We start from the raw sequence: 15486 nt of genomic DNA on the forward strand, positions 1-15486 counted from the left end.
GTTATGAGTTTTCCTGATTCTATTACTTTTGATACCAGATCTAAGTCTTTAAAACAGGACTGTGAATGTTTATTTTAAAATAATCCAATAGCCACAGTTGACATTTTGGAAGCTGCCAACTTTATACTAAGAGCTTTGGAAAACAGTTAATAAAAATATTTTTTTTCATCCTGTTTTCCATCTCCTGGCATTATTTTAAAGGCATTTACTTGAAAACTGGAGTAAACACACACACACACACACACACACACACACACACACACACACTTCCACACTTCCTTAACTGAAATAATATTTGTTCATTAAAGGATTTAGAATTTTTTTTTTTAGGGAAGCAACTAGTGACCTTTAGTTACTAAGAGGCAACTGAAGAAAACTGAAAACTACAATGTTTTGTAGGAAAAATAAAGAAGAAATGAATGGTCCATCAATCCTAGCTACATAATTTCTTAATATTAAAATGTAAGTAAATTGTTACTGTCTTTACTTATAGCAAGGCCTTACACTTCAAGATTTATGCACCAATGTACAAAAATAGTAACCCTCAGAAAATTAAAGAAAACACAACACCTGAATTCCTAAGTGCAAAGCAAAATGTATGGCAGCAAATGAATAAACTTACATACAGTGTACTGCTTTGCAACATGATTTAGAAGAACTAAATCAGACCATAATTTTGATTAGTTTAAAATAAGAGGACAACTAAGATAATAATAAAAACCAGAAGAAGTGATAAATTGAGTGTGGGATGTAGCTCAATAATTAGTGTTAGAGAGCTTGCCTCACATGTGTGAGGCCCTGGGTTCAAGCCTCAGCACCACACACACAAAAAAAGTGTGATTATCTCTTGCGTTTAAACTTCACTTCTTTGCACTAGAGTAAGGGAGAAAAAACAATAATGTAGATTTGGGTTGAAAGACCTGAGAAAACCAAGAAAAAAATGTTTATATATTAGGTCCCTTTAATTCTCTAGCTCAGGTCTTTCTCTGGTATAAATATGGATGTGACTCTTCAACAGCCCTTTTCTAGTTGTCATGTGCATTATATCGTGAGTCTGTATTTTCAACCTCAAATAAACCAATCTGGAATACTTGCTGTGCTCCCAACAACTGTTGTCTTTTGCTTTTGTACTATCATGTTATCCTTCCCACTTAGAATGTCCTCCCCCATTCTCTCTACAAATCACTTCCCAGATATTGTTAGTACTAATAGACGGATGATTTAATTAAAAAAATCCAAACTAGTTTTTGGCGAGAGGTTCCACAGATGCCATGCTGGAATTCTGCCACCCGTATACCTTTATTTCAGTGCTGGGGAATGAACTCAGGGCCTCCCACATGCTAAGCAAGCATTCTACTACTGAGCTAAATCCCCAGGCCCACCTTTTGTTATTAATCACATTTTTTATAAGTTGTTGATAGATCTTTATTTTATTCATTTGTTTATATGTGGTACTGAGAATTCAACCCAGTGCCACACATATGCTAGGCAAGCACTCAACCACTGAGCCACAACCCCAGCCCCATTAGTCACAGTTTTTAGAAAATTTTTTGTATCTTTTAACAGGACCTTAGCATTCATTATACTTGAGTTGGCTTTGGAAAACTGCTTTGGAGGTTTCTAACATTTCCTTATTCATGCATAATCCCCACCACCAAGAGAAAACAACCCACAGGCTCATATTATTATTGACTACTCTAATAATAATATATTTATGTACTTGCTTATCAACTGTCTGTCCTATAATAAACTCTGAAAAAATAGATGTTTTACTCATACCCAGAAAAAAATGGCCAGCTACCACTCTATTGCTCTGCATCCCTTCACAGCAAAATTCCTAGAATTACCTGTATTTACTCTGTTCCCAAATATGTGTTTGGTTCATATACTATAGTGTCTCTGGTATCCACTCATAGGTTACCTTAGGAGGCCTTCCCAGATCAATTTATATAAAACACCACTCCATCCCATCTCTATCAGGATAACTTATTCTCTTCTTCATTTTGCTTAACTCCACCAGTCATATCATATGTCATATCACAAACATATGCCTCCCTCAACAAGAATGATACACCCATTGGAGAAGGGATTTTGTTTTCTTCATTGCTTTGTCTTCAGTACCTAAAATGGTCCTTGACTTTTAGAAGGAATTTAGTAAGTACCTGTTAAATGAACATATTGCATTACTTCTTTTACTTATATAGCAGTGGCAAAAGGAAGAAAATTAGGAAAATTTTCTAAGATAAAGGCAATATAAAATCTGTGATAGCTTATAGCAATGTGCCTTTTATTCTTATTTTCAGCTTACTTTATAACCATAGTTCTTCCACAACTATCCACAAAGTAGTATGAGGCTTTCATCACTTGGACGGGTATTTCTTCTTCAAGTACTGTTTTGAAAAATACTAATAGGGTAACCAAAGTTATGTGTATTCTTTATTACCATTCAGCAAAACAAGTAATGCTTACATTTGTAGAAGTACTGTTTGAGTACTTCTAGGTTTGAACAATGATCAAAAGGAAATGCTGTCTTGATATTCTAATTCTTGTACATTATCTTGATTTGTAAAATATATATGCACATGCATAAATAGTACAGTACCAAAATTCTTCAATGATTAACTATCACAATTTTGAGTTTGCAGTGATATCCTTACATCTTGGACCTACTCAATGTTAACTCCAAATTAATTTCTATATACAACATGAGAAAAATAATTACTAGAGACAATACCATGTGTAAACACACACACACACACACACACACACACACACACACACATCCTCCTTCCAGCCATAAAATGGCACTAAAAATCTTATAATTTTTTTAATATATAAATGAATGTCAAATAGTTGCTTATAGGAGTCAAAACTCACTGGGCCAATATAACAATGGTCTGGAGGGAGAGAAGACAATGTTATCCTCATTTTGCAGGTGAAGAAACTAAACTTTCATAAAATAATCACAGCTGTGTTAGCATTTCATCACTATGACCAAAATGCCTGATGTTAACAATGTAAAAGAAGACAGTTTTATTTTAGCTGTTTCAAAGGGGGTTTATAAGTAGGCAGTCAATAACCCTTCCATTACCACCAAGGAAGTATGACTGTATTGATCATCTTTCATTTCTCAAAACCTCCTGCAAGCCTGTCCTTTTTCATTCAAATAGATCTTAAAGATATTTTTTCTTATTACTAGAATCAAGGCCATCCCAGAGAGGGAGAGGAGCACAGTATGATTTGCCCTCTTTTGATGTTACCTTTGGAATTTTCTTTTTAACAATTCAACTGGAAGCTAATATCCATAAATGCACAAATGTACTACCAAATTCAATGACTTCACTTACCCCATAAGCCTGCTTCTTTTATTTTCTTTGATTCATTACTATTTTTAAAATATTAAAGATTCTTTAATATTTTTATGATCTCTTTTCAGCCGTGTCTATGGTTTAGATATGAAGTCTCAAAGACTCATGTATTGTAGGCTTGGTCCCCAGTACAGCAATGTTCAGAGGTGGGGCTTTTAGGAAATGAAAGGTTTCAGTCCATGATTGGCTGGCTCCAAGGAAGAAACATCATAGTAGAAGGATGTGATAGAGAAAAGCTGTTCTGCCCGTGGCAGCCAGGAAGCACTAGGGTGTAAATCACAAGAAATTACTCTTCCAGGGCACAGCCCAAATGACCTAATTCCTCTATCTATGTCTCTTGTCCTACAGTTTCCATCACAACAGTCCATTCAAATTATTAATCCATCAAGTGGATTAATCTACTGATGAGGTTAGAACCCTCATGAACCTTTCATTTCCTAAAAGCCCCACCTCTGAATATTTCTGCACTGGGGACCAAGCTACAACACATGAGTCTTTGAGACTTCATATCTAAACTATAGACACAGCTGAAAAGAGATCATAAAAATATTAAAGAATCTTTAATATTTTAAAAATATTAATGAATCAAGGAAGATAAAAGAAGCAGGGCTTATGGGGTAAGTGAAGTCATTGGATTTGGTAGTACATTTGTGCACTTATGGATATTAGCTTACAGTTGAACTGTTAAAAAAGAAAATTCCAAAGGCAACATCAAAGGAGGGCAAATCATACTGTGCTCCTCTCCCTCTCTGGGATGGCCTTGATCCCAGTAATAAGGAAAAAACTTATTTTTAAAGATCTACTTGAATGAAAAAGGCCTGCAGGAGGTTTTGAGAAATGAAGGATGATCAATACAGTCATACTTCTTGGTGGTAGTGGAAGGGTTATTGACTGCCTACTTATAAAGCCCCATGCCTTTTTAGGTACCCACTGATACAGTCTCTCAAACTTTCCTCTCCCCTGTTTTTCTTTGGGGAGTACCAGAGATTGAACTCAGGAGCACTTGATCACAGAGCCACATCCCCAGCCCTATTTTGTATTTTATTTAGAGATAGGATCTCACTGAGTTTCTTAGTGCCTCACTTTTGCTGAGGCTGGCTTTGATCTCATGATCCTCCTACCTCAGCTTCCTGAGCTGAGGGAGAATAGTAGATTAGATTACAGGTGTGTGCCACTGCACCCAGCTCCCCTTTTTGCCATGGGGTCCATTCCATCCTTATGCATAGACTGAAACTACTACTCCAGTTCAGCTTAGGGCCATGAATCCTCAAACCTCAAGAGTTAAAGTCATAACTATGTAGACTATGTGCAAAACGTTTGTGGAGGAGTAAGAGATTTATAATGTAATTAGAAAACTAATCAATTAGATTTCATTCTGACTTTAAAAAAGACTAAAAAGTAGTGATACCAACCATTCTTCATTTCTCAAAGTTTCCTATAAGGCTGCCCATTCTGATTGAAAGAGATAATTCAAGGTATTTTTATTTTTTTAAATTTATTTTTAGTGCACTGTAGTTATACATAATAGAGGGGTTCATTTTAACATATTCATAAATGCATAGAACATAGTTTTCTCCATTTTAATTCCCCTTACTATCCCCTGATCCCTGTACTCTGCTTTATTGATCTTCCTTCAATTTATTTATTTATTTTTAATTGGTACCTTACAGTTATATATAAATTTGGAATGCACTGGGATATAGTCACACATGCACATAGCATAATTTGGAAACTTTGTTCCCAAGTTCTTCCCCTTTTCCTCCCCTCCTCCCTCCCTCTTGATCCCCTGCTTCTACTCTATTATTCTCCCTTCTGCTTTCAGGAAATTCCCTTTTTTTATACCCTTAAAGACAATTTTAAAATTTGATGTTCTTGGGAGGTAGAGGAACATACAAAGTGATTTGCCTTCCCTAGGGGTTGCCTTGTGGGATTTTCTTTCAAACAAGTCAAAATGATAATTTATTAATTTATTTGTGTGTGTGTGTGTGTGTGTGTGTGTGTGTGTGTGTGTGTGTGTTGGGCAGTAGATCTTTCCTTACCTAATATAAAATGCCATGCCCACCGTTTGGGCAACAGATATTTTATAAGAGGGTTCCTTTGTGAACATGGAATACAGGGATATTTTGCTAATACATACTTAATGCCAACATTTTGAGATAGACTCCAGTTGGGGGGTGGGGAAAACAGAAGAAAACATTTATATTTTCAAGGGATGATCAGGAGGAGATTTATAAAAGACTACTTATTGTTTACTATGTATATGTTTATAACAAATCATTTACACAGTGATTTGTGAAGCCTAAATACCATAAAAGGGAAAGCTTATTTCAAACACTTTAAAATAGAAAGCTAATTTCAAATGTCATCATATTCTAGTTTCTACAGATGATTTCATTTCAAAGTATAGTACACTAAGATGAAAGAGGAATAAGGAAACAGTATCTTCAAATCTTCCATTTTAATAAGTATTATTTTGTAGTTTTGTTCTATACCACAAAAAACAAGGTTTACTTCTGGGCATGGTGGTGCATGCCTGTAATCCTGGTTTGGGAGGCTGAGACAGGAGGATTGGGAGTTCAAAGCCAGCCTTAGCAATTTAGTGAGGCACTAAACAACTCAGTGAAACCCTGTCTCTAAATAAAATTCAAAAAAGGGCTGCGGGTGTTTCTCAGTGGTTAAGTGGCCCCGGGTTCAACCCATGGTACCAAAAAAAAAAAAAAAAAAAAAAGCTTACTGAGTGGAATTTATTGATCCAACACCCAAGAACCTGCTAACTATTCAGGTATGAACAATTTCAAGAGAAAAAGTTTCTCACCTTGGGCAGTTTTACCCAAGTTAAGGCTTCCTCACTGGCAGATATTCCTTAAGTCCCATACACTAGAGTACTTAATAAAATGTAGCCCATGTTATGGTTCCCATCTGCCAAGAGGAGCAAACTGTTGATTTATGCTTAATAAAAATATGCATGCCAGGTGCTAAATTAAAATGGCATAGAAGAGTCATTACCCTTATCAACCAGGAGAAGCAAGGGATAACAGTAAGGTAACTATAAAATCCAGAAAAGTAATTTACTTCTCTAAATGAAGGAAAACCACTTTATCTGCATAACAACCTTATATATAATAAATGTTTCCACAAAAATTCCATTGCACTGTGAGCCAGGATAATTAAGATAGAAAAAGTTAGGCAAATGATCAGCAATCTACCAGACACCCACTACAAGTGTTTACAAATTTAGAAAAGGGACCTCAAAATTCTTTTTTAAAAATATTTTTAGTTGTAGATGGACACGATTTCTTCCTTTCTTCCTTCCTTCCTTCCTACCTATGTAGTGCTGAGGATCGACCTCTGTGCCTCACACGTATGAGGCAAGCACTCTACCACTGAGCTACAACCCCAGCCCAGGACCTCAAAATTCTAACTTCCAAACTAGTCTCCTACTATAACCATCTTAGGGTTCTCTGTTGCTCCTACTTCATTATCAGGGGAAAAAACTGAGTCAACTAACTTCACTAAGTCCATTACCTAAAGTCATTACATGGCTGGTGGCAATTGCCAATTACTATATGGCAAAGAAATGAAATCTTAAAATACAATCATTAACACTTCTGGATGGTAATTATCTTTCCTTCATTAAACAAAATGTATCAGCTAACTTTATAAGTGGATAGCACATATCACTAGGTTTTAGCAAACAACATGGTCAAATGCAAGCTTATGCTGGCACACAAACTTGTAGGAGGCTAATTCTAATATGGACTTACATAGTAAAGTGCAATTTTAAGTAAGAATACTATAATTGAGTATACAAGAAAATAAGCATACTCTTTTGCTCTGATCCAAAAAGAACCAAATTTAGAAATAGCTCTTTGCTCCTTTCTGGTCCATTTTGTTTAATTTACATGGTCTTATAATGGCAGCTCTCATGCAATAATTAAGGCATCCTGTCAATACCATGGGTAAAATAATCATGCAGAGATACAAACTGACCACCAAGTCAATAGGCTTATCACTAGTCACAACATGTACCATGTGACAGAAATCTTGGTTTATTTCTTCAGACAAATTTCCTCTTATACTAGAGAGAAGGGAATGATTAAAGAGGTGGGTGGGATGGAGAGAAGAAACTGATACAAATGGTCTATGGTTTAAGAAGACATGAAAAATGAAAACTCAAACACAGAAAATAAGTAGCAATTTTATAAAGGAAACTTAACAAGAAAAATACCACCTAACACTATATTATTGTGACTTGATTCTTCAGCATTTGGTTGACTATTATTTTTCAGAAACACAGTTGTATGAAGTGAAATACACTTATTTGGTAAATACAGGCCAGAAGATCAGTAAAAATTCTGGTCAAGTAAAATTATGAGAAATCAAAATATAGTAGATAGTGCTGTGGTTATTGCTCACTGGCAGAGCACTTGCCTAGCACCTATAAGGCACTGGGTTTGATCCTCAGCACCACATAGAAACAAATAAATAAAGGTATTGTGTCCATCTACAATTAAAAAACATTTAAAAATATAGTAGACAACTACCTCTGAGGCTGTTAACACAGGGATATAAGATCTGTTTCAAATATATCCTGACCTATTATCAATGGACCCAAATGGTTAATTTACATGACTGAGTAATTGGTTTTCAAATTAAAACTTATTCTCAAATTTTAATCTAGAAAATACCTGTTATCTACTAAATGGCAAATCTTCTGCAAAATAACACCCATAATTTCTAAAAACCAGAAAATGACAAACTACCAAGTTTATAGTGGCATTTTTCGTTGCCATATTTTCAAAAGAGCTTTTTTAAAAGCTGGATAAAATAAATAGGTGTTGTAAGATTTTCTATCTATATCTATATATAACCTGTAGAAACTCAGAATTCTCTTTGGAGGTGGCTTTTAAAAATGGAAAATAATAGCACACATTTATCACCATTTTAACAACATACATTGATTTGGTACCTTTTATCTTTCATTTTATCCTCTCAACTGAAGTAGGCACTGTTTTACAAAAGAAGAAAATCAATGTCACCTCCCCCATTAATTTTCACTCAATTTTTCAATCATTTCATTCTAATTATAATTTGCCTGATCTTCCTCCTCTCCTACTCCATCCTCTCCCTTTATCCAGATAATGAGCACTTTAAAGGTGGGGAACAGAATCTTAACAGTCGTTGTATCTGAACATTCACTGTAGCATAGAGTGATCCTGTGAGGGTGAGTAAATGAAAGAATTTAACAAATATCATCCAACAAGTAAGAGACAAGGATGGGACTAAAATGCAGGTTTTCAGATTCCTCTCTCTTTCCTGTATATCATACTGCCTAAATTAAGCCGGGTCTATCAACTGCAAGGTCACAATACCGACCAGAAAAGATCATGAAAAAGAGTTCTCCTCTCCCCAACGTCCAAAAGTTTGAATGCCCCTGCCCAAGACTAGTGACCTCAAAATAACATTCTCTGGAGACTTCAGATACTTGACCAAGGAGGAGTTCTTAATTTTTAAATCTAAGAATTGAGGGGACGGCAGTGTGGGTTAAGCAGAAAGCGTTGAATTTCCATTTTTCTAATGGGTTTGGTTTAGAATCATGGCTTTGAGAGAAGAGCCAGCTTCAAACACTCAAGAGAAATGTATTACGACGTTGTAACAGTCTGGGAGGAGCTCCCAAGGACTGAAAACTTGGAGACAAGTAAAGGACGCTAAATTTGGGAGAGGTCAGCAATTCTGAGCCCAATGCCTAGACCTCTTCCACATCCCTCTCCCCAATTCAATCCCCGATTTGATGCCTACCTCTCAGGATGCGATGGGGGCGCTTCTTTCTCCTCGCCATTCCCGTGCCCCCATACCATCCCCTCCCACACACACACACACACACACACACACACACACACACACTTAAAACTCCCCAGGTGGTGATTATCGGTATATATTTTTGGGAAAAAGTTAAGTCCACAACTGAGAACTGGCCCCTAATACCAGGCTAAATGTGACTGTTCTAGCTTAAACACTAGCCATCAGCTCCCTCCCCCATAGGAAGCCACAGGGCAGGTGCCTGATTCTCTCTCCGCCTCTAAAAGACGCGTTCCCCCCCTCCCCTGTCCCACCCAAAAAGCAACTGCTCCTCCAGGGCTCTGTGGTGGTGGCGGTAAGGTGGTGGTAGTGGCGGAGGGAGGTGAACCCCTGTCCCTCCGCCCAGGGTTTAGGATCGGGCATCTGGAAAGCGACGAGTAACTGTTTTCTTTACCACCTTTTAACTAATAGTGAACAGAGTCCTGAGGCAAATAGGGCCAGCCACAGCTTACCTGTGAGACCCCCTCCACCTTCTTCCCCGTAGCCTCGACGCCGTTGCAGCACGAAGTAGTCGTTGGACCTTTCCATCAGCCACAGCTTCAGCGCATTTTTCAGGAGCACTTCCTCAGGCTTTAGCCACATCGCGGTGAACTTTGTGCCCCACCGGGAGCAGCGACCTATATGCCCTCTTCACCTCACCCCCAACCCACTTTTCCCCCTTTTACTTCTCCGCCCACCAAATCTTCCTCAGGCGGCAACGGCTCAGGTTCAGGTTTCTACACTTCCCCCAACCCTCCCTTCTCTCCCACGTAGGCAGCAAGATTGCCAATTCCCTCCCACAGCGCTACCGCCCGACTGGGAAATAGTCCCGCTTCCTCACCTATTGGGAGTTGTAGTTTCCTGCCCGTTTGTCTGTATTCACGAAACCTCAGCATGGAACTACACTTCCCAAAATGCACTGGTTGAGAACGGGTGGGGGATGCTTTCAAAGTGGGTCCCGCCACTAGTTAAGAGTGTTTTGGCTGTGTAAAGTTTAAAGCGTTTTTGGTTCTAATAAGTTAACCTTGGGTATAAAGATGTTGGGCACCTCATCCTTTTACAGCGAGGGTTTTAATTTGTAGAAAACAAACTTTCCGGAATTTTGTAGTAACGGCTCATTCTGGGAAGCAGCAGTAGCAGCAACTGACAAGTAGTGCTCCTTGCTTGGTATTGTGTACTTAGGCGATCTCAGGATCTCAGGATATCACATCTTCTTTCCACATCAATAAATGAAAGCATTAACAAGTGTGGGTGACTTATCCAAGGTCACACAGTGCTATGATTCCTCGTCGAAGTTCAAAATTTTGTCCCGCTTGAGCTAGCTCTAACTGCTCATATTAAAAGAATATAAAATCTCCATAAGCCACACATTTTCCTTCTCCCACGCATCTCTTCCTTTCCTCGCTGCCGACCTTGTTTATTGAATTACTGTAATAAGCCAAAGAAACTCTCTAGACCACTTTTCCTTTTCAAGATCCAAGCAGTTTATAAAGAGGTTTATTGTTGGTTGTTTTTTTTTCTTATACTCTTTTAAGGGGGGAAAAACCCTTTTAGGCCAGCCTTCATCTCTTTATTATATCCTGGCAACACATAGCTTCAACACTAAGGTGAAAGAGGTCAGTAATCTGCTTGACATACCTATGAGGAATTTGTGAGGGTTGTTTTTATTATGATAAGTTAGTTCCCCCAGAGTTAAAGAGTGCATTAAAAGGGGAATCAAGTTTACAGGAAGGAAGGACTTGGGAGACAATGTACAAACCAGAGTTCTTGGCAAGGTGTTTTGGGAATGAATCCTCAAAGGCCATATGGCTTAGAAAACTGTGGGGTGCGGCATACACAGATGCCAAGTCCTGGAGCCCAGGAACTCTACCCTGAAGGAGCGTCGTCTCTGGTTTAGCCTTCCCAAGATGTGGGAGCGTGCTGCAAGCAGTAATTTTTCTTGTGGGTGAGAAAAAGTGCAATCTGGGATTCTCTTCCACAAAAAGGCAGTTAAGAAGTCTTAAGGCAGCTCTCTGGAGAATATGGGAAGAGGCAATCTTCCCAGAGACCAGACTGCAAAGTATCCTTGGGAAAAGCCATCCCAATTTGGATGTTAATAAGGAAAATCATTTCTTCTCATCTTTCTGGTAAAAAATCAGCAAACACAGCAAATGCAGAGATGTGAAGTTTCTTATTTCCCTTTTACGTTTCCTTCCCTTTTTAATTTCCTTCCTCATCAAACCACATTCTTTTCTAATATCCTTAAAAGTTAAAGTGAGCAGAAATGAATGTTCTGTTCTTTTTTGTTGTTGTTGTTTTTTACTTTTTACTCCAGATATAACCACAGACTCCTTGTTTTGGGATCAGGCCTACTTTCAGTTCACAGCAGAGCTTTCAGAGAGCTCCTGCTTTAGTAAATAAACATCTCACCCACCAAAATATATAAATATTTTTTTCCAAAAGCATTTTTGAAAATAAAATATCACTCCTTATTGTTCAATAGTGCATGTTAATGTAAATTGTTAAGAAGAAGGACCTGTATTGCAAACATCCTTGAATATTATTGGTGGTATTGTACTGATACTTAATATATATTATATCATTTATTTTTTCATTAATAATACACTTCTTTATGTTTACTTTATAGATGAAGGTTCAGAAAATATACTTTCCAAGCCAATTTTGTTTTATTGTCTCAGATGTGAAACATGTACAAAACTTTAAATATATATATAATATACACATAATTACATAATATATAATCATAAAATTATAACAATATGATTATGTAATACAACAATATAGTGCAATAATTATTATAATTGTAATTTATATATAATTATGTAATATTAATATTAATCAGTATAATAATATAAGCTCTAGGTTATGATTTCCAACCTTTTTTTTTGGTACTGGGGATTGAACCCAGGGGCAGTTAACCACTGAGCCATATCCCCAGCCTTTTTTATTTTTTATTTTGAGACATGGTCTTGCTAAATTGTTTAGGGCCTACCTAAATTTTTGAGACTGGCTTTGATGTTGAGCCGCTGGGATTACTGGTGTTCACCTATTTTAATGCACCCATGTCAATTTCATTGAAATAGTCACAGACTTGAAAACTTCAAATTTAGTCAGGCTCAGTGTTGCATACCTGTAGTCCCAGAGACTCAGGAGGCTGAGACAGGAGGATCAGAGTTCAAGGCCAGCTTCAGCAAGGGTGAGGCGCTAAGCAACTCAGCAAGACCTGTCTCTAAATAAAATACAAAGTAGGGCTGGGACAAGGCTCAGTGGTTGAGTGCCCCTGAGTTCAATTCCTGGTACAAAAAAAAAAAAAAAAAAAAAAAAACCTTGGAATTTACTGGATTAATAGCATACAGTTAAACACATGGCAGAGCTGGAATCTGAACCTAGATATATTTGACTAGAAACCAAAACACTATCCTGTCCGTGTATATGGTCCACAGAAACCTCAAACATAACATGTCCAAAGCCAAACTCATTTCTCTGAAATCCCACCTGACTGATGTTTTCCCTACTAGGTTCTCTTATTTAAGGGCACTACTGTGTACCAAATTGCTGAAGCCAAGTATCTTGGAATAATCTTAGACTTTCTCTCATCACCTCCTTTTCCCCTACCTCCACCAACCTCTCTCTTCCAATCCCCACTTTCTTTTAAAAAATCCATGCCATCTTCCTACTGTGGCTTTAGGTTAGCCTGACAGCACTTCCTTACTATATTATTATAATGGCTTCCCAACTCGTCCATCTGCCTCCATTCTTGTTTTCTGATTTATTTAAGCCAAATGTTTATGGGCTCAGTACCCATGTGGAGATGAATAACACCTCATTTATCCAGAGGTCAGTCTTCCAGTTGATTCAGTCTTTTATTTATTTTGGAACTGGGGATTGAACCCAGAGGAGCTTTACCACTGAGCCACATTCCCAACCCTTTTTATTTTATTTATTTTTTTTATTTTGAGACAGGGTCTTGCTAGGTTGCTTAGGGCCTCATTAATTTGCTGAGGCTGGCTTTGAACTTGAAATTCTCTTCCCCCAGCTTCTCAAACTGCTGGGATTACAGACATGTGCGACTGCATCCAGCTCAATCACCTATGAGGAAAGGTGTAAGGAAACCCCAAATAGTAATTCCAAACCCATATTAGGCAGAGTCTGTCATTCGGTGGTTTACTGGCTTCCTATTTAAAATGAAGTTAGCTAGCTTAGTTTATGATTATTTTATAGTCTGCAGCAGATTTAGAAGCAGTAAACTTCAGTGTTTAAGTACTGCTAGTGAATAGCCATTCAAAGCTTCGCTAAGAATCTTAGAGCAGCAACATCTGATCACCAAGTAGCTAACGCAAAATCCAGAATCACAAACCCTGTGCAAGACCTGCTGAATCAAAATGTACATTTTAATAAGGTCTCTAGGTAATTTGTAGGAACACTAAAGTTTTAGATGCACTGAGTTAAGCCAAATTAGAAAATCAAGCTCCAACAAATTGTGGGTAATAATCATGTTTCCAATAAGACCCACATAGGCATTGTAAAAAATAAGCTGTTAAGAAATTTTAGATGACTGAATTGCTTTTTAAAAAAAGTTTATATCAGGACATGTTCATGAAAGTTCTACAATGCATTGGTTATGACCTGGGATATCAGTTGGAAACAGCTAGAAAGGGAAATTGACACTAACCAACCATACCAAAACCTGTTTATAATATTCTCTAGCTATTAAAATTCATAGGTGTACCTATGAGTGTCTCACATTCATGAGATTGGTTTACATAGAAAAAAGTTAAGAACTAGTAAGTGCTTCTTGACCTTTTAACCAAATTAACTGTGATATTAGGGGCTAATGAATATCTCTAGAGGTCAAAGTACTCACCATAATAATGAATTTTTTACTCTCATGCTGTATATTAATATAAATTTTAGCTGGGCATGCAGTGCAAAACTGTAACCCCAGCTGTTTGGCTGGCTGAAGCTGGAGGGTTCCAAGTTTGAGGCTAGCCTGGGCAGCTTAGTGAGACAATATCAAAATAAAAATTAAAAATAAAAGGGCTGGAGATGTAGCTTAATGGTAGGGTTCTTTGCCTAGAATATGAAAAGTCCTGGGTTTAATCCCTAGTACCACAAAAAAATTTATATTGTTTAATGTGTTTAAAATACTAAAAAGTTACTTCACATAGAAGCAATAGGCAGAGTAAAAAACTAAAAAAATATATCTTTTTAAGTTCTTTAAGATCCTTTAAGTTCTTTAAAATATTTCATAAATGAATAAAAACTACATGTAGGGGGAATAAGGAATGCTCAAAGCATTCCAGTTGTCTCTATATAGATACTTTTACTGCATGACCTGGAAACCATGTGTGTTTTTAAGATAACAAAACCTGAGTGAGTTCCATTAAACATACAGATAATCAAAAAAACCCTTTCTTGTTTTTTCTTATCATGTCCAACCGCAAGAATTGTATCCTAATTAGAAAAATTAATACTCCATGTATGCATAATGTCAAAATTTACTCTACTGTCGTGTATATTTAAAATGAACAAATAAAAAACCCCATGTTTCTTAAATTGGCAATTCCCTATACAGGAAAATATTATCTAATGCCACAGGTAAAAGAATCAGCTAATACTTGGAGTATTATGTGACAGTATACAATAGTCTGATGGTCAAGCTAAAGTATATCAAATGATAAAAGAGAGGTAGTAAGAAAATTCAAGGTGGCATGGATTTCTTCTACTTGCTATATACCCAAGAGAATCCAAAACACATATGCACACACACAAAGACTTGTATGTGGATGTGCATAGTAGCATTATGTATAATGATCAGAAAGTTGGAATAATCTAACGGTTCATTTCATTAACTGATGAGTGGATAACCAAATGTGGTAAATCCATGTAATGGAAGATGATTCAGCAATGAAAACAAACATATTTCTGATATATGCTACAACATGGAGGAACCTCAAAACCATTATGCCAATGGGATGCCAGTCACAAAAGGCCACATATTGTATGATTCTATTTATATGAAATGTCCAGAATAGGCAAATCTATTGAGAACAGAAGTCTCTCACCAGTCACAGAATTGGTGATTGATTGTGTGGGGCTGGAAATGGGAGCAGGTATTAACTGCAAATGGCATTTTGGAACTTGGGACAATGGAATCTTTAAAAACTGGATTGTGATGAGAGTTGTATAACTCTATGCATTTGCTAAACACATTTATAATGAGTACACTGTTATGTAGATTACATATCAATACAGCTGTTAAAATTTCAACAAGGGCAAA

At 37.0% G+C, this 15486-nt stretch overlaps 1 protein-coding gene across 1 annotated transcript in view; it reads right to left on the reverse strand.

Moving 5' to 3' along the window:
* Positions 1-9907, reverse strand: part of Tbc1d8b (TBC1 domain family member 8B) — a 73615-nt gene extending 63708 nt beyond the window's left edge. Inside the window, exon 1 of the mRNA XM_026402668.2 lies at positions 9680-9907. Within this exon, the coding sequence (XP_026258453.2) occupies positions 9680-9809 (130 nt within the window). The 5' untranslated portion in view covers positions 9810-9907. The remainder of the gene's footprint in view (positions 1-9679) is intronic.
* Between the last annotated feature and the right edge of the window lie 5579 nt (positions 9908-15486).

Source organism: Urocitellus parryii, chromosome X, assembly GCF_045843805.1.
Source record: "Urocitellus parryii isolate mUroPar1 chromosome X, mUroPar1.hap1, whole genome shotgun sequence".
In the NCBI taxonomy this organism is placed as follows: Eukaryota; Metazoa; Chordata; class Mammalia; order Rodentia; family Sciuridae; genus Urocitellus; species Urocitellus parryii.